A 20,520-nucleotide genomic window follows, 5' to 3' on the forward strand; every position below is an offset into this window, starting at 1 on the left:
GGATTAAAATGTTCCATGTTGACTGCAGTATGACATTTAAAGTAGGCTTTAATTTCAGAAATATATCATTTTCTAACCATCTACATTACATAAAGGTGCAAGGCAATAATGGGGAATTACTTGGCTTCCATTTCATACAGAAATGTTCTAAATTCATTTTGAACAGCCATCCATACTAGAAAGTGATAGGTAATAGGCAGCCAGTAAAATTTTTAAGCTGAGTGATTCTAGACAAGAAAAATAATTTTCTTTTGCCAGTCTGTGTCAGATTTGCAAAGAAAGACAGTACTTTTTCAGAAAATAAATCATCAGGTTTGTATAAATGAACATGCTAATGAGATCAACAAACCCCAGAGCTTTTTTATTGTGGACGTTTCAAAAACGATCAAAATAATTTTACAGAATCAGTGCCTAAATATTGTCAAGTCTATTGGCATTCAGTAAATCAACTCATGTTTTGTTAAAAGTCAGATGAACAGATAGTGTAATTTCTACATTCTCTTAGGAGTCCTTTCAGCTAGCTCTTGCTTAGCTAAGGTCCTTCTCAAAATTATATTCATTTTAAACACAATAGAGAGCTCTTAGTTTGATGTGTCTACTCAAACTGAGTAGTACTTTACTCCAGTTAAGTGATCTAATCTAAATCAATGGGGTCATTCGAGATTTAAAATGCTACTCTATTTGAGGAAAGATATTAGAATCACTCCAGTTGGAAAATCCTTTAAATTCTTTGAAACTTTTATTTTAACCAACTATGTCATTTATGATGATAAGAATGATGCTAACTTGTAATACCGATGCTAAGCTGCATGAAAGTTGTCCTCTATAGGCGTGAACATTCATTGAGCCATCATTACTCACAAGTTTTAGTTTGTCCCTTAGTGACCCTATTGAAATCAATAGGGCTAGATATCCTCATTGTAGATAGATACGATCTATTCTGGCTTGAAATATGAACATTTTGTTCCAAAAGCAACAAAAATAACGAATCCTGATTTTTTTTTTTGTGGAATAATGCCTCGTTTCCCAAATGTTACTGTCTCTTACTGCAAGAATCCAATAGCTTCTGTTCCTTTTTCCTCCCAGAGCTCCTGATAACACTTCAAATGCGTGGCACTGTTGTCTGACTAGGGTAGCACACGTGAGTGTATTGACTGGCCCACCAATATACAACCACCAAGTGCCCTACAGGCTATTGCCAAGCGAAAAGTATAGTGGTTGGGCTCTACATACTTCTCTTTTACACAGTCGTTGATTTTCATTAAACTGCTAAGAGTAAATTTTATTTAAAATGTCTGCCTACCCCTCTCAAATTTGGCTGAACTTGACTATTAGATTGAAAAGTTATTGGAGGATGAGCAAGGACAGCCAAGGACTTATGGGGCTCCGGTAGTTTATCCTCCACAGAGAAACTTTCTAAAAATAAGACTTCACATTTGAAACTGGGGAATTAAAATTACAAGAGCAATTGGAAAAGGAATGGAGTATTCCCCCCCCCCCCCCCCCCCAGTTTATTATGGCATGCAGCGTAAAATACAAATCACAAAGAGAAACAAGGAGGGTTTGTATTTGTATAGCATCTTTAACATTTATAGGGTCTTAAATAGGTTTGGCAATCTCTGCACATGGAAAAAGCATTTCTGTCTTGCATTAGTGGGAAAGATATGATGTGACCCAATTCATGGAGAAGCATTCCACTGAGTTCTCAGCAAATGCAGAGAATTAACTGGAACCAGACTTCAGTCTGAGTAGCTGAAGCCAAAGGTGGAATTGATATTTGTCAGTCGAACCAGTGACCAGTGTCAGGTTGAGCATTCCTTTTAGTCAAGAGCCTATTGCCAGAAAGTCAAATTATGGGAAGACCCTAGGGATCATTTTAAACAGGTGAGAATGTTTTTGTGCCACCTACAAAGCATTTACTGGGTCATGGTACTTTCCAAATACCATTGCTAAGGGGGTCTCTTGCTCTGCCTGCTTCCCTTACCTTTAAAGGGGATGAACTGGCTTTGTGCTTGCAGGAGAAAGTTCTTGAAAAACACCCAGCACTCGCTCCCTTCTTTACCCTCCATGAAAGCTTCCCACAGAATCCCTCCCAGATGAGCTCTGAGCGAGCTGAAGTTTGCTCTTCTAAAATCTAAAACCTTTGTCTTAGCATTAACCTTCAGCGTGCTCAGCAGGATCCCAAACTCCACAATAGTGTGATCACTGCAGCCACGTCTATCACCTGCTGAGATGTTACGAAGCAGGTTTTCTTGGTTTGTGAGCAGCAAGTCCAGCAGTGCCTCGTTCCTGGCTGGCACATCTAACATTTGTATGAGGAAGCAGTCCTCCATGCATTCCAGCAACATGATGGATGACATGTGAGCTGCTGTATTGTTCTTCCAGCAAATGCCTTTTCTGGAATTTCAGCTTCTGCAGGACGAAAATACATAGATGAGAATGTAAAAACAAGTATTAATGGAGATTTATATGCTCACCTGAACATAGCAAGTGTGATTAATGCCACCATATAGATATTTGTGCAAATGTATATATATATATGTAGAGAGAGAGATATTCATATTGTAAATTCTTCGCTCTTGGTAATTAATAGCAACCTGCACAAATAGTGCCACTGGATTCAGCAGGTTTATCAATGCAAGTAATTACTTACCAGTGGGAATAAGAGGGTTCACATTCTAGCCCAGAATGAAGTAAAGCACTGATAACATACAGAAGGAAGAAAATTACATTATTGGGTAATTTCTCATTATAACCAGCAATGCTTACCCTTCGTAATTTTTATCATAGTTAAAAATTTCTTTAATATTAATGAAAGGGCAGCTAATAGTTTTCATTATTGAAGTTTATGTACTTCAGTCTTTAGTTTTCCGGCTATAGAGTGTGATAGAATCATAGTTCATTGGTGTCCAGAGCTCAATCAAAGCATTGTGTTCACTTAATCGGAATCTGAAACCTGATGTGAATGTTGAAAATAAACATTAAGTTGCTAATGTTATATGCGAAAAATGGAATTTTGTACATTACCTTTCAGTGCAAAATACCTTAAACACAAAATTGGGATAAACATGGGGAAGGTAGAAAGCTAGTGATTTGTTGTTGATTTGAGCAAACTATTAAACTACATCAGACGTGACTTCAGAGTAATAAATATTGAAAAGCTTTGCAGTCATACACAGTAACAGATACAGTAAATGGGTACTAAACAAAATATTTATCTGCTTAATACTGTATAGGTAAGCAGACGTCCTTGAGTTGCTGCCAGGCTGTGCTGAAATGAATGCACTATTTCATAAAGATGAATTTTGCAAACAAGTAGGACTTGAGAGACCCAGGCCATTAAAAAACATTACTGTATCTTGACCGCTGGCAGTTTGTTACAATAGGGAACTATGCTTTCACGGTTAAGAATTTCAAAGAGCTGCATGGACATTTTTCCTAAACATTGTGTAGATGCACGGATGCATAAAGAATTACGCAGTAAATCCTGTGGCTGAGAAATATAACTGGCATGTTACAAACTTGCCTACTTACAAGTACTGTGCTGATGGCATTGCTATTCTTGACATTCTAATTCTACTGCTTTCAATTCTCCGGAGATGATAAACCCCAAACAGCACAGTGCCATAAGCTAAAAGAGAGAAGGAAGATGACTGGTTTTTAGTGACAATGTCCTGAAAGAACAGCAGAGACGTTATAAGGTTTGTCAGAGAGCATAAAAGCCTTTATGGAGCAAGTGAATTAGGCTTCCTCTGTTGTTTCTTAACAGATCCAAATTTGATAGAAAGCAGGGTGGTTTCGAACAACTGCTCAGTTTCTAGCTTTTAATAGCTAATGGGAGGTCAGACTATAAGCTGAGATCAATCCCAGAGTAATAAATTTTACATTATTATATTTGTCTTTCTTGAAATATAAACAATAGAGGACCTATTCTCAAATGGCTTCCGACCCATTTTTTTTTTTTTTCATAATTAATACAGGAAATTCAAAGAACGTGACTCCCTGTACAGCTTAGACAGAGGCAGATCTGTATTCATCAGCATGGATTAATTATTCTGTTACCAGACACGCAGTTAGTTCGAAGAGCTACAAAATGGACAGTTATAAAGAAGGGAAAGCTCTGCCATAAAAAAACATAAGCCACATGCTATCATGGATAAGTTTTTTAACTTTGATGTTGATTCTACAGAGTTTAATATTTACAGCTAGATTTATCCAGCCCTACTGACGTTGACCTTGGCTTCAATGTAGCAGCAGTATGGAATGAATTGCTCTTCATTGGTTTATTCAAAGGGCAGTATTTAGCAAAAAACTGCGACAAAGATTCACTCTGAATAAGAACATCAGTTTCTCATTGTTCAGATCTGGAGACTTACTTCTGGGTCATTTTATTCAGTAGGACTCCACCATTGCTTGGCAGACTTTGTCTTCTGTATTGGGTAAACACATCTGTTACAACCAAGAAAAGGAGAATTATGCACTCCCACTTAAATCTTATGTATTATTCTAACAGTTTCACATGTGACATTGAGGTGTAAGGGGTTGTTTTTTCTTAGCCTTCTCATTTTTGTAACTTATAAGAACCTCATTCATGACCTGACACAATATTCTATGAAGTCAACAGAAAGGCTGTCACTGTTTTTAATAAGCTTTGGATCAAGCCCTCAGTTTTTCATCAACACAGAATAAATCCTTTCACTACAGACACCAATGTGACATACACCGTAGGAAGGTCCAAACTCTGTCACTTCTCAATTGGCTCAAGATTTGAAGTCAACACTAGCAGCACAGAGAAGAACCTGAGGACCATCAAGAGTGATATTACCTGTCTCATGTAGCTTTGTTTTGGGGTGTACTACAGCTGGAGATGTGGCCATTATTACTGAATAGCATGCAGCAGATTATTGTGCGTTTCAGAGCACCGCATATGAGGAAAGCAAGGGTGGGTGAGCAGATTAGGTTTTCATCACACACATCCCTAAACCAGACACCATTTGTCCATGTCCATTACCAAACTTTTTTTAGGCACAGCCCCTATCTTCACTACTCTTGCCCAATAAACCCTGATTTCACTTGGAATGTAAGTGAAACCTTAGATATCAGATCTGTTATTGTGTTTGTCTCTGCTAAAGAGTTGACACGTTTTCCTAAAACACATGCAGGTTGGTATTTTGCCATCAAGAGAAAAGCCAAGAGATCTATTTGAAGTACTTGCAATCCTGCAAGTGTGTTGATATAAAACGAGCTTTACAGTTTTTTAAGTGCTATGTGCAGTGCATAAAATATTACAAATTGATAGTACTGGAAAGAGTAATTCCATAAAGGAAAAGTGATGTTAGAAATAAATATAGGATATTTTTTCGAAAAGATCAGGTGACATTTTCGCTTTGAGACTGACACAAAGCAGTCTCGCTCAGCAGTAGAGTAAGATTTCGAGACATTTGGAAGTTGAAGGAGTGGTGTAACTATACAGCCTTTCTTGGTTTGGGCTGTAAAAGTCTACATGATCAAGGGATTTTAGATCCTTTTGTGTGCCCACAGCATTTTCGGTCGATCTAGAAAGAAAGTAAGAAAATAACAATTATGGTGTTATGCACACATTATCCTTACGTGGCCATGGGAAGTATGTAGTGAGAGTATTGGGTAGAATAAACTGAATTACATTTAATAAAATTGAGAGTCGCCACACAGTTTAGAACAGCTAGTAAAACTAGACATCTGCATTTACAATGCACTGACATATCTCCCTAAGCTTTGACCTATCTTCATAGAAAAGAAGCGGACAGCTTATAGTGACTTTACAAATGAAAGATCAAGTGCATGCATAATTTGCCCGCTACATGGTGTTGTTAGGATACAAGTTTTAAGTGGAAAATGTCCGGATATGCTGCTATTCTATTTCAGAGGAAATATGCTGGTGATGAAGTTAAGCGCCTGAGTGCTAAGTGGTTTCATATTACAACACTTGTTTAAAACAGATTATAGATTTTGTAATGCACACTGGAGATAATGCGTGAAAATTTCCACTCTTATATGTTATACATTGAGCATTATGCAAATAAGTCATTGCTTTCTTAGATGGCAGACTGATATCTTTTTGTCCTGACATGACAAGTAAAGTATGTTTCCATTTGTTATCCCCATCTGTCACAAACTGATAAACCTCAGATCCGTACAAGTCTTATCTGAATGTATCTGTTAACGTCTTGCTTCGCTGGGCACGATGCTGTATCATATAGCGCATATCATTCTCATTGTGTAAATAAGGAGCTGCGGTTTTTTGTCAGTCATGAGATAACTGGAATTCTTCTCCACGTAGGCCCAGTTTGGAAAAGCATTTGGTTCACCTCATCCCTGTTCTGCACATCACTGAAACGTGTTCTTCAAGCATACGCTTAAGAACTCTTTTGAATAGATATGCATTTCTGAATCAGAGCTATGGTATTTTAAGTCACTGCATATGCAATTATGTTATATTCTGTGTTGATTACACTATATAAAAAGCTCTAATATTGCGCTTGCTGCAAAATTTTCAGAGATAAAGACCCGTTCATGTTGAAATACAGTCTTGTTTAGTTCTATGAATTCATTTGCTATATGAGAACATCTTGATTTTTGTAGAGGATATGATTTCCATGTGGGAAATCATTGGTGCAAGTGAGCTAATTACCTTTATTTCTGTTTTACAGCGGGAACAACATATATCTTTAGTAAAGGTGGTGGACAAATCACGTACACGTGGCCTCCTAATGATCGGCCAAGCACTCGTGCGGACAGACTGGCAATAGGGTTTAGTACTGTTCAAAAAGAAGCCGTGTTGGTACGAGTGGACAGTTCTACTGGGCTCGGAGATTATTTAGAGCTGCATATCGTAAGTACTATTAACAAATGCATGATATTTTCTTCTTGTCCCGATTGTGCTTATATTTGTGGGTTTTGAAGTTATTTTACTTTAACGTAAATACAGCAGTTTGTTAATGAGCCTTTAAGGGTGATGGTGAACTAGTGAACTACATGATAATGGCTTATAGCATACAATACTGTACAGTGTCTTAGACATTCTCAAAATGCCTTTTACTCTGTACAGTGCTACTTTATATGGCTTTTCAATTAAAAATCATACCGTGATACCTGTACAGATAGAGAAGTTTACTGCAATCTAATTACATAAAACAGGATTTAGCAATGTCAGAGGAAGGTACATTAATCCTGGAGGATTTAATCTGGAATCTGCTGGGGGAATTGCAGTGTATCACAGTTGTCTGTGCTTATTGTTAATACTAGAATTTATCCTTTGATTTCACCATTCCTTTGTGATGATAAATCTTAAGCAGAAAGCAAGATTGTCAAGCTAGGAAGTCTTAAAAAGTCATTTCAGCTGCCTTAAAGCAAATAACTAGCAATCAAAATTGAAAGCATCTGGATTTTTATGGCAACATAAATAAATGATCAGTTGAGATAAACATAACTAGGGCAGTATAAAATTTTGTTGTTTAGATTAGTCTCTACTTTGCTAATGTATTAGTTTGATTTTGATTTAAGAATCTGTCTACTTTCAGGAACAGAAGAGTTCCTTTTGAATGAAATTACTTATTGATCTATAACCAATTACACTTTTACCCTCAGAAAACATTCAGCAGTGATCATTTTCGAAATTAGAGGGAATTACAGTATTCAATCTTCCCAGGCTCCTTATTTCTGTAAAGGCACTCTTGCATTGTGGACCAAGGTGATTTTTTTTTAATTTACTGGCTTAAGTAAATAAACAAAGAAAGAAGGCTTTAAATAAAATTCAAAGGTTGTCTATACCCTTCTCTCACATTGAAACGCATGGACAAAGTGGCTGGCTGGTATTGTACAATCTTAATTTAAAAATGTGAACAAAGCAACTTCTCCCAGGTGCCAGAAAAGCTGAGAGCCTATGTTTTTCAAGGCAAGTACTGTGTTGCTGAAGAGAATTTAAAAATTTCTTTTCCAAAGCCACATCTAACATCAGGTGCCTAGTCATCATTTGCCCATTTCTTTGCAGTCTGAGACCAGATCCACCCACTGTGGTCAACAGTGTTACGTTCTTCTTACAGTGTCTTCTTTTTCATTAGCATATTAAGGAATGTTTTTCTTGTAGTTTTACTATATCTGAAGTCTATCAAAACCATAATGTTCATGCAATCTTCTGTCTAGCCTTGATTTTTCCATTTTAGAACAAACATTGGGTTCATTAATTATGAGTTGGAGATCAAAAACTATTGCCTGCTCATAATTGTTTCAGGGTTGTTTTTTTTTCTTCCAAATGACTTTCTTATACCCATGGTGTAGAAACAGATGGTAAAAATAAAGGAATAAATGGGAGTTTTCTATAGTCAGAAACACTACCAGCTGGGATGGGGAAATCCCAATAAAAATTGGAAACTACCAATAGGGATGGGGAAAATCATAAATTATACTTTACTGGTCTTTTGAAATTTCTGTGAAGCAGCAAAAGGCCTTTTATCGTCATGCTCTGTGAGGTGATTGCGGCGTCCTCCTATTGTCTTTGCAAGAGACTTTGAGAACCTCCCTGAAGCCCGCTCTGCTTCAGAGTGAAATCCGTGATAACTGCAATTTCACTGGAACAAGGTCTGACCTTCCGAGAGCTGCTTCTCTTTAGTTTCTCTCTAGAGCGGAGACACTAAGGGATTGACCTGAAATCCTAAGACATCTTGGAAGGATTTTTTTAAGGGCCATCAATGTTAGGTAAAAATTGGAAAACTGCTGGGATACAGTTTCCCAGAATCTATTTCAAATAAGGATCGTACTCAAAAGAAAGTTGAAAGGCAGTATTTTCAAAAGCACTCATGGTATCAAAGAGCATATATCTTATTAAAGTCAGGGGAACTGTAGACACTTCTGAGAATTTTACCTGAGCTCTATTTTAGCTCAGCAAGACATAGTGAAACATCATGGTTATAAAAATGAAGAAGAATATAGAAATGGAGAGGCCTATGTATATGTTATTTATTTGAAAAAGGGTTTATTGGATCAAAGTTTTTCAATATTGTCAGCTATTGCATTAAACTCACCACAATAAAAGTAGTAGGAGGGTTGTGTCATTCAAAACCTCCTTCTTGCACCAATGTTGAGATGCCACCAAGAACGTCTCACCTACCGAATAACCACAAGCATGCAAAAGCTGTGAAAAGTGGAAGGAGGAAAAACTGGAAGGAGGGAAGAGTCTAATTCTGCGTGTTCTTTTGCATGCACCCACTCACCTGTTTGTATGATGAATATGCATGAGCAATGAATGCCTGTGTACGTTGAGATGCACTGTGCATGGATAACTTGCCTGTGTTATATCAGCTATAACATTATAACAAGCATATAGTTGTGATTTAATTATGCTGGGATTCAGTTTTTACAATATGATAGAAGTGGGTTCTTTTGTTGCCGAGCTTCTATTTTACCCAGAAGGTCATTAATCACTCAGATCCTCCTCATTGACAAAATTTGGGACTGATGCGTAAGCAGAGGTTTTAAGTGCATTCAGCAGAATTGTGGCAAAGAAAATTCCACATGGAACTATTGCTTTGAGTTAAAATTTTTTAAATCATACTCCTCACTAGCATGTTGGGGAGGGTGCTTGTTTGGGATGTTTCAGAGCAGAGCTATGAGGTAGCTTGCTCTTAACCTTCTTCATTCTAGGAATGGAAGAGAAAATTAGAAGATTGATTATGGTACTTCAATGTGTGCTTGCCCTCTTTATTATTCTGTTTACTTAAAGACGATGTAAACCTAATAATGAAATCAAGCTCATAACAAATTCTGATTTGGCAAATTGCTACTTGATCATCTGAATCACAGCTTTAGTGTTAGGTTAGGAACACACCTATTTAAAGTAATCATTTAACCTCCCCAAATAACCATTGTTAATATGAGAAACATTTCAAACAATGTGCAATCTGCATTGCTACCAGATGCTTAACAGTTCCGGTGCAAATATTTTAAATTCTGAGGTAGATTATTATAAAACCTCACCTGTACTGTAGCAGCCTAGATATAAAGGACTGGTTGTGTGTATGATACGTATGCATCAGTGTGCTTCAAGAAAGGGACGTTAATATGACTGAGCCACCCAGAGATGCAGCAATTAGTTTTCATAGCTATCTCTTGACTTCTCTTACGGAAGCGGTCTCCTGTGCAGTCTCTGCTGGGAGATCTAGTTCAAGAGGAAACAGATATCCTGCCTAAAAGTCTACCGCCATTTCCTTCTCCCATTGAAGGATAAAAGGAGGACCGATAGCTCTGACAATTACTATACAGTCCTTTTTTTCCCTTCTTCTTGGCATAGTCCGTATGCATCTCCATGCCAAATGGAAAAAGGCAGCAGCGTATTCACGCGGTATTCAGTTAATCATCACTTACACTTCTGTGCCTGGTTTTTTCATTGACTTCTAAAGCCCTAAATTCTGTCAGTGATTCCTGTTCCGATCTCTGCTGCTCTTCTCTTCCTAACCTTTTCTCCTAAGTCATTAGACAGAAAAGTGTGCGTATATATGTGTGTGTATATATATATGTCATAGTCTTTCATGAGCGTTGTGCTGTTGCTGCCTCGAGTTTCCAGCTTCTCTATGGTGAGGAACAAAGTGAAGTTAGACAAAGATATTGCCTCAAAGGACTAAGAAATCCTGTTAAAACTGCTCTTTCTGGCACTGCTGGTAGCAGAGGAAACTAGCGTTCTCCCATGTGGCATAAGTAATATTTGCTCTACTAATGAAGACAAGAAGGATAGAAATGCATCAATAGACTTCAACCACTTTTAAAAATCGTTTTAAGTATAAATTATACCACTTCTTTTATCTTTCATTGTTAAAATGAAAGACTTTTAACTATACCAAAATGTAATATTTTGTGTGCCGGATGAGAAGAGTCACCAGTTTCTGTGTCTTCCTTGTTTGTGTCATTTTTTTAAAAATAGAAATATTTTGGGACCACAAAAACTATGTGACGTTTTTATGGCTACGGCTGATTTTGAAATTGAGAACAAGAGGTTTGTATGGGGGATGAGGCCAGCAGACCATTTTAGATGTTCCAGCTTTGTCGTTCTGGAAAAGACACCCAGCCTACGGGACACAAGCTATTTAAGCTAAACTGGGCTGACTTCTGTTATCTCAAGCAGGGTGAGGAATTACCAATTAAGCTTAATTACAGACACCATGGATCTGCTGAAGTAGGTGAAGTGGTGAAGATTGTTCTGATAACAAACATCCTAAGGTTTAAAATAAGGAATAAGGCAGATATGGCAGCACTTTGAATGTTGTCCTAGCCCTCTTCTGAGGGAAGCTGGGGAAAAACACTCTGTAATTCCAGCGAGAGAAGAATGACAATCCTACCTAGGATATAGTAAACATACAAAAATAAAAAGAAATTAAATTCAGGGTAGTTGTGGTAGATACTTTTTATTTCATTCTCTTTAACGTTATTAGGAAAAATATTATAGGGAAAATGTAAACCAATAAGATTAATAATGTGATGGGAAAGCATGGGAAACAATTTTGAAAGATGTGGTAACATGTTACCTGGAAAAGTATGGTATGATTAAGGACAGATAATATCAATATATGCAATTAAATATATATATATATTTATATATATATATTAGTGCATACAATTAAACTGAAATACTCAGAAGATGCAGCATTACTAGCATGATAGAATAATCAGTATTGTACGTAGATTTTCAAAATGTGTTTGTGAAGCCTTCAGAGTTAAAATTAATGACTGAGGTGAACAGTCATAGGAGAGGAAATATTGTATATCTTACAGAAAATTGGGGTTTGGATCATGAATAAATTCAGTTTGTGCTCTTTGTCCCAACTATTTATATGCTACATCAATTAAAATATTTATTGTGGGAAAGGCATTTTTTATTTGAAACTTTTTCCACGAGGAACATGTGGATAAAAATCAAGTGAAAGCTTATGTGAGTTTTTGTCAGCTTTGGTTCAAAAATTCTCTGGGTTTAAAAGCAAGGTAATGCTTCTCTATTTTCTGAGCTATTTATTCAGTTTTTGTGTATGATCTACTTCATTGTTTATAAACTAGGAAAATATTTAATATCTCCAAATGAAATGCTGACTTTTGTGTAAAAAAAAAAAAAAATTGATATCAAGTGGGTTTGATTTTCAGCTTTAAGTTAACGGAAAATTCTGCAGAAGTCTTCTCTCAACTTTTTTCCTACACATTTTTTGGAACTTTTGACAAAGTTAAAAGGAGTATTATTTCCTGCTTCCCTCCCTCTGTCTCTCACTTATACATATGCAGTATTCTTCTACAACAGGCTTTTAATAGCTCACTGTTAGATTCCATATACATAATATATGGATAATTTTAATTTATTCATGTATAATGACCTTCCCTCAAGTAAACAGAAGTAGTAAAACTTGGGTGAGGATCAGACTTCTGTGTTTGAGCGTATCAGAGAAAAAAAATTGCAGAGTCTTAAGATAAATGAATTTGTTATTCTCTTTTGAATACTTCACATGTCTGGGACTTAATGCCTAATGGAAAGTCAATTGAAAGATTCTTATTGACTTAGTTGTATTTGGATCAATGCCTAGAGAGCTGAATGTACTTTCAGTGAGATTGATGGTAAAAATACCTTTGATTTTAGTAGTTTGTATTGGAGCTAATTAATTTTCCCAGGAAGAGTTTATTAATCTTTCAAAAAATATTCCCAGGATAATCTTTCTTCTAATAATCATCTTTGAAATACAGAATTCCTTATTCTTACATGCGTATCTGTGCAATGCAAAGATTTGGTAAGGCCAGTGGTGGCTTGTATATGCATGAAACAGTAATGATTTTAAAATTGAATTATTCACATCCAGGAAGGGCTAGGAAAAAAAAAAAACAAAACAAAAACCAAAACCACAATAGAACTAGGTTTCAGAAATGTGATATTTTAGAAGTGCTGAGCATGCACATCAGTGACTAAAGTCAATGGAAGCTGCATATAGTCAGCAGGCCTGAAAATCAGGCCATCATCATGTCAGCTAAGTGGGCATCAGGGATCACTCTGGAGCCTGGAAAGACTCGGGATCGTTATGTTTACCAGGGTTGTGATATTTAATATTCTGCTACCTTGAGGCACAAGAAAGTAACTTAAGGCTGATGTTAGCTAACCCAGAATTCTGAAAATATTTGATATTTCCTTATTATGCTTATATACATAATATTTATTTGTGATTTTTTTCTCTCATTAATATATGTGTATGGAAAATGCTATAGGAGGTTTAACTGTTGTGGGCAGTGATTGTTCTGCTCTTTGTGGAACAAAAAAAATCAGCAACCAGACTATGTGTTAAACTTTAAACAGAAGGAAAGTTACTATGAAAGAAGGATTTCCAGACGCACTTACGGGTTTGAATAATGAAAAGCAGTGCAGTCAAAAAAGAATCATTTATGGGACTACACAGGCAGGTGAGAATGCAATTCAATGTACACAAACGTTAAGTTAATTAGATTTAGAGCAATGAATTAATCTAGGGAATTTGTGCTAAATGCAGCAATCATTTACCTCACTGATCAGGTTAAAGATCTAAGTTTGTAGGAAAGAAAATAAATCAATCACTGAAATGGTCAAGCCATGCCTTGAAAACATGCAATTAAGTTATTCTTTTGTATTAGCAGATACATAGATTAAAAAATCTCTGAAAAGGGATTTTATGATATAAGCTGTTTCTTAATGCCTCATCTTGAATACTCTGCACAGTCTGTTATTGCGCACCGAGCGACAGTGGTCTGTTCTTGCCATAAACAGGCCAAATAGCTGAGAGAAGGTTATGGAAATGTGCTAATTCTGGCACAGAACAGACTGATACCTTACTGTATGAAAAATATGAATGGAATTTGGACAGTTGATATAATTAAACAGCTTGGCTATGACTGCCATCATGGAGCACTGCAAGAAGAAATCCTGATGCTGGCCTGGAAGGTCCATTACACCAGCGGGGCAGGTCTGATCTCCCAGCTGTGATTTCCTGGTTCACCAGCCTAGAAATGTGCTTGAGGGAAGCAACTCCTTTCATCTTCTTCCTCTGTCGTGGGATAAATAGAAGTTCTCACTTTTTTCCTCTACCCAGCTAATAACTCCTTTATACATCCTGCTCCTTTGTGCTTTTGGGAGGATAAAAGCCCCTTGGCGAGAGAAAATTACACAACCGGTAGGACCTAAGTTCTCACCTAAAATGCCACGTGTCAGTCACAAAATACTCCAGCCCTCAACACTAATGAATCTCCTGAGGTGCTTTTCTCCAGCAAAGACGTGGAGCCTGGCTGAGGGTGAGAACACTTGTGGTGGCCCCACATGTATTAGAATCATCTGATAGCAATATGGAAAGAATTGCACGTGGCCATGGCGTTGTATGAAATGATCTTGCAGACTGCATCATGGACTCTAAGATCCCTTCTGATCTCGCATATCTCAAGATTACACTGTAAATTGAATTCCATCTGTTGGCTGAACTGCTTAAGATCCAAAATTTTGTCATTTAATTTGGTGGCAAATCTTCCTTGGACTCTACTGTTGCAAAGTGTACACAAATGTGACTTTTGATCCAGCATGAGGAGAGAACAAAAACATGGAACTTAATTTTTCTGGGGCCGTGTTGAACTTAAAAAAAAAAGCTGAGAAGATCAAGAATAGAAGGGGGTTGGGCTGAGTCATGTTATACTAATAACAAAAACTGTGCATTTTTAATAACCGAAGTGGACCAATTTGGAGAGGCAAGCAAAAGAGCAAGCACATTTAATTAACATAAACTTGAAGAGGCTCATGACCTCTTTGTAAAGCAGCTCTTATTTTTTACACTGTTACTTTGAAAGCTCTGAAGTACTGCACAGATTATGTCCAGTCTTATTTTCAAGGATTCTTTCGTTCTCTTCCCTTTCCCTTGTTCCCTAAGTTGTTTTTCTGCTGTGTCCTCAAACACCAATTGATTTGCTGTGCATATTCTGCAGTCCCAGCGAATCCCGGTGAAAGCAGGTGGCAACCTCCAGGGGTCTCGGTGATTACATACCTTTTCTTTCCCACAGAATGAGGCATACCGTATAGCTAAAGGAACAGAGGAGTCACTTCAGGTGGTGACTGCGTGGTGTACTCACATGGAAGACCTTCTTGATGAGGACCGTTGATCAGTTCTGTTTGCTTAAAGAATGAAAGCAGCAAAAACAAAGCAAATAAGCATGTGGCCAAAATTAGGAGACATATCCTTTTGTGGCTAGGCGTTTTACATATAAATATCAAATTTCTGACTTCAGAAAGGAGGACAGAAGAATTAGTTTATAATGTAGATATCAATAAGTAGCCCATCTTTCCTCCTTAGCAGCACCTTTCACAGTTAACGTTATATTCTCCCATTGATGTTTTAGACCCATCCCAGTCTAATCAGGTCCTTTTAATCCAAAATTTCCTGCACTGGTTACTAGCCAACATCCTTGCGTACGAAGGGTACAGATATTTTAATAACTTGGCACCAACTCTCCCAGAACATTGCCATGTATAAAAAGAGCTGATGAAAAATTTAGCAGACGTTTTAGCAACCTTATTAAGATTTAAAGAATACTTGCCTATTTGCAATAGTGGAACATTTGAGATGTTCATGGAAACCTGGCTGGTCACCCGAAGGAAGAAGCACCAAATCACTGGAAATTTTTGTGATTATTTGGGGAACAAGAGCTGCGGGTGATAGAGGGTCACTTCCAGAGCCAGCCACTTTTGTCCACCTATTGGGTACTTCTCTGCTTATTATATCTATTGTATATTTTATTAAGCATATACTGTTTGTTATATCTAGTAATATGATAGAGTTAGCCCTGATAATATTTCCTACCTTGTTACTGCCTAGTTCTCATCTAATTTTAGAGAAGCACAAAAAGATTTGCTCTCCGTCTTCCCTACTAAGCATGCCTGGGGGTGTCTGGGCTCAAACCCAAGTGGAACACGTGTGTTCCCACTGTGTTAGAAGCCGTGACAGTGCAGGTTGTAGGCACTTTGGGCTGACAGTGTGTGGTTTGGAAAAACAAAAGGACAGACGTGAGGAATGGCATCACTTTCAGAGTGTCCTAGACTATGCTTTTAGCTCCTGATGGCAGCTTGAATAAAGAGAGTGACTCGCAGATTGCTGTGACCCGTTGAAAGAGGGCCGGGTTTGCACAGGACAGATCAAGGTTTGTTTCTTACGCATATAAGCCAGAACCCAAGATCTGGCCCATTAACTCCCTGTCTTTTAAATTTATGAGCTCTAAGTGAGGATAAGGATATAGTGTGCACTGCAGTACAAAGTACCAGTGTAGCAGTTTTTCAGTGAACGTGCGGTATGAACAATATCATTTTTAATACCAGTCAGAAAGATTAGCCCATTGATGCAGAACAAGGCTAGGGGAAAAGCGCTGGTAGTGGCCCGAGCAGATTCTGTTCCTAACGCCAAACAATTCTCATCCCACCACTTCCATTATCAATTTGTCTGAAGAAACTGCAGCAATATGAATAAGTATGAGCAGGACGTACATCAGGCCCAAAAACTCCTGCTGGAAGGTGAAAGGTGCAGAGGCAATTTTACAGAGCCTGCTGCTTTGCTTCAGGCATTTGTTTAAGTAAACATTGCTATTATAGTTAATCACTTTGTGCTAATAAGCAAAGCTTGTCTTAATACTATTCTGGTTTTGTGAGATACTACCATAAACTCATAATTAGTTAATTAGACCACTTATTTAACTCAGGTTTTGCTCTGTGATGCTTCAGTGTCATCAGCAAGCTGGAACTTGTTTTACTGTTTAATGTTAGTTTGCTTTTTTTCTTCCAGATTGTTTTATTGTCTTGAGCCTTTCTCACTTTTCACTAACACCACTGTGTAAGTGAGGAGTAACTATAGTAAAAACACTGAATTTAACGTGCCGCACCAGAGGGCAGAACGGAACACACCAGGCCTGGTGCTTAAATTCATCCAATTTAGTTACTTAAATTTTACAATTTCTGACAAGAATTCATTGCACCCAGGGTCATGCAGGACTTATAGCTAGAACAGGGAGTTTATCTGGATTTCCCAAAACCCAGGTTACCTGTTGTATCTTCATCTGCTTTTCAGGATCGTGCCTATATCGTCTAATCCTTTTCTCTCTTCCCTGAGCACGACACTCTTGACATCAGCGCATCTCCACTGCTGCTGTATCACTGAGCAGCCTTTTCCTCTCTCTCCCGGCGGCAACCATAGGCATGTAACGTTTGCCTTCCCTATCAATCTTAGAGTGATTCTTCCCGTTTGACAGCAGGCTGCTGCCGCTGTTAAGTCTCTTTTTGTTTTTTTTGCTTAGATCATGCCAGTCCCAAGAATTTCTGCAACAATAAGAGACAGGATAAGGATTTAATGAACTGATATTGTCAATGTTCTGGTGGTTTATGCTTAATGTAACAATCCTGCTAACAACAGGTGAGTTTTCCTGTTAGGTGTTTGGAGAGGCTTAAATATCTCTCTGTTTGTGAAAGCCCATTTACACCGAAGCATTCCGATGCTCCAGAGGGTGGATTAGCTGAAGGAACTGACTCACGCATTTCTTGGCTTTTGATAATTACCTAGCTTACATTGAATAAGGGATGCTGAGGAACAAAGGGAAGACACAGGTCCTTCGCTTTTGCCAGTTCTGTGTGAAATTATCCTGAAGCCTTCAGCCCACCAGCATGAAACTACTAACGTGGCTTCAACTTCTTGTGCTAGAATTTGTAGGTGATAATCTACGTTCAGTCAAGGACCAAATGTAAGCCCAGATATTCCCTCAGGGAGATGTAAATCATGCTTGCTGCTGCTGCAGCGTTATGCATTCCTTGTGGTCTAGGAAAAGCCGCTCGTACAGGACTGGGAAGTCTTCCCTCTGTGTATTCCGCTGTTGGGTCTTCATCCCGGGCCTCTAGAGTGAAGGATGGGGTTGAAGCATTACATCCTCAATGCATTGTGCTCCATGTTGGGGCTGGAATCTCTTGTTCTTTTCTGTTCAGCCCTCACCCTTGGTGGACTTATGACTTACTGCCTACGCACTGAATGCTACAGACTGCCTTCTTCCCGTCCACTGTGGGACCCCACTAATGTCCTGAAGCCTTATTGTTCCTCATACAGGTTTTTTTTCCTGACCCAGTGAATTCCAGGGAACAACTGAGAGTTCCTGGAGCAAAAGTAGCCAGCCTTTCCCTTACACAGCAGATGGAGTTTTTAAGACTCACTGTGGATTATGTTAGCAGTGCCTTCTCATTTAGGGACAAGCACAAAGAGCATTATCATACGTGAAGCTACTTTACAGTAACTTCCACCAATTAAAGTAAAAAGTGAAAAGATTATGCTATAGAGCCTTAATAACCACTCAGCATATTTGATAATGTCACTGCTGTCGGTATCATATTCACCACTATGTTTAATAGCTGAACAGATGCAGCTCACTAGAGCACCACATGGTACGCAGCAGCAGGGAGTCCCATTTGACAAGTTGGTTTTGTTTTATTTCTTTCCCAGAGAGCCTTCCCTGGTATCTCAAGTTTCTGTAGTGTTTTGATTTGCTATTCAGCAAACAGAAAAAGGCAAGGGGATTCTGGACTGCTTATTTTCAAAGCAAGATGGTTTTTGACTTCTTTGTGGAAGTACTATGAAATTCCTAATAAAGCTAATGTAAGGCATTTTTAATGTAAAATTGTCCGCTCTTGATCTGAAAAGGGTTCTGTATTAGCAGGTAGCATATATCTGCATGCACAGGTCCCTTGTAGGATAGCAGCTATGCTGGTTATTGGAGGTGGCTTCAGGATTTGGGGATTTTTATTTTTATTTTTAATTGCAAGATTTTGTGTACACGTCTGCAAGTCACTTTGCACAGCGAGCAATAACTCTGGGCTGTAATGGTGCCATGGGATGCTGGGGTTGTTTGGTGCTTCTAGATTTACTCTCCATGGAACGATTCATAGGAGCATTTTGTGAGACTTTCCAGACTTCTAATTGCTTGTCTGGAAAAACACCTGAGTATATACCCTGAGGCTAAAATAAGATGGCTATGCACTTAATATACTCAAAAAAAATCCTGGGATAATGCAGAGTAATAATGAAACCCTGGCTATATGATTTGAGTATTTGTTTCCAGGAGACATGTAATAAAGCTGGGAACAAGGCTAAAAATGCTGCAAGAGTTACGTTATCTACCCCATATTACCTGGTTCATAAATAAACACAGAAACTCCCTTGGTTATACTACTCCCTAGTAAAGCTAGGTGCTGCCAAGGGCTAATACATGGGCAGTGTCTTCCCCAGAGCTTAAACCTTGTCACAGCTTTGTGCCCAGCTGATACGCTCCTTTGAAAGATACTTAAGATTTCCGGGCTTCTATTCCTAAACTATTTTTTAAATATTTTGCTGGCTATTTAAACTAACATTCTTAAGGCGTTGATTTTCTTTTCTTCTTCCTTGCTTTTCACTGCGTATTCAAACCCCAAAAAAACCCCCCACCGGCACGTCTCCTTGTCACAGCTGTAGTGTGGTACATGATGACACCAAGCTGTGCTAATGTGGGAGGAGGGGAGACAGGGGTTGCAGGCGCTATGGAGAGCTGATTAAAATTCGAAATGAGCTTGATAAAGTGGAGAAATAGTCTGAAATCAGGAAGATGAATTTCTGCAAAGGAGAGCGCCGAGTTCTGTACCTAAGATGGAAAAATCAAATGCACAGCTATAAAATGGGGAATAATTGTGGCCAAGAAGCAGTTCTACAGAAAAGACTGGGAAGTTACAGCTGATTGCAATTTGCTGCAGACAGACGGGCATCAGTCTGGGCTGTATTGACAACACGTGGGGTGGCAGAGGAGGCAAAGAGAGAAGTGAATTGTTCACTTGGTACTGCTGGGACCTTAGCTGAAGAAGGATGTCCAGTTTTCAGTGCTTGGCTTTGAAAAGGAGGTAAGCAAATTAGGCAGCTAGTAAAGGAACTGGCAATATGCTGTAGTTGAATTAGCACGTAGCTCCTAAGAAGAAAATGAAAAGAAAGGGCTCTGTTTTGTTTAGAAAAGAGAAGACAGGGGGTGACTGGCTGTGAAAACTATCTTTTAATACACATAGGTTGTTATAAACAGGGCTGTGGCTAATTTGTTTTGCCTGTCTGTCGAGATAAGGTAAGAAATAGTTGGTTGAACTTGCAGCAATGTTATCAGGTATCTGGAAGAAATTTCCAGCTGCGTTTGATGGTTAGCAGTGGAGCGGGTTACGTGGGCATGCCCTGTCAATTTATGCTTTCGAGATCAGACTGTGTTCCTATCAGTAATGGTAATGCCATGGAGACTTCTGTTGTATGTTTTTCCTGAAGTTAGCCTAGATGTACTTGCTGTTGCCAGTGAGTGATGGGCATAGCGAGGTCTTCTTAAACTGTACGCTCCCATTTATGCCGCAGTCTGTAACTGGAATAATTTAAGGTGAATGCTTAGCTGTAAACGCAGTGAGGCTCTCTGTTTTTATTCCTAAAGACA

The 20,520-nt window shown here is 38.3% G+C and overlaps 1 protein-coding gene across 28 annotated transcripts in view; it reads left to right on the top strand.

The window, feature by feature from the left end:
• The window catches only part of NRXN1 (neurexin 1), a 710,395-nt gene that overhangs the window by 479,208 nt on the left and 210,667 nt on the right, over positions 1-20,520 (top strand). For all 28 annotated transcript variants that reach the window (XM_063328064.1, XM_063328065.1, XM_063328076.1 and 25 more), the window contains one exon: positions 6,690-6,871. In XM_063328064.1, the coding sequence (XP_063184134.1) occupies positions 6,690-6,871 (182 nt within the window). The remainder of the gene's footprint in view (positions 1-6,689; positions 6,872-20,520) is intronic.

The sequence above is a fragment of the Chroicocephalus ridibundus genome, chromosome 3, assembly GCF_963924245.1.
Source record: "Chroicocephalus ridibundus chromosome 3, bChrRid1.1, whole genome shotgun sequence".
NCBI classification, from domain to species: domain Eukaryota; kingdom Metazoa; phylum Chordata; class Aves; order Charadriiformes; family Laridae; genus Chroicocephalus; species Chroicocephalus ridibundus.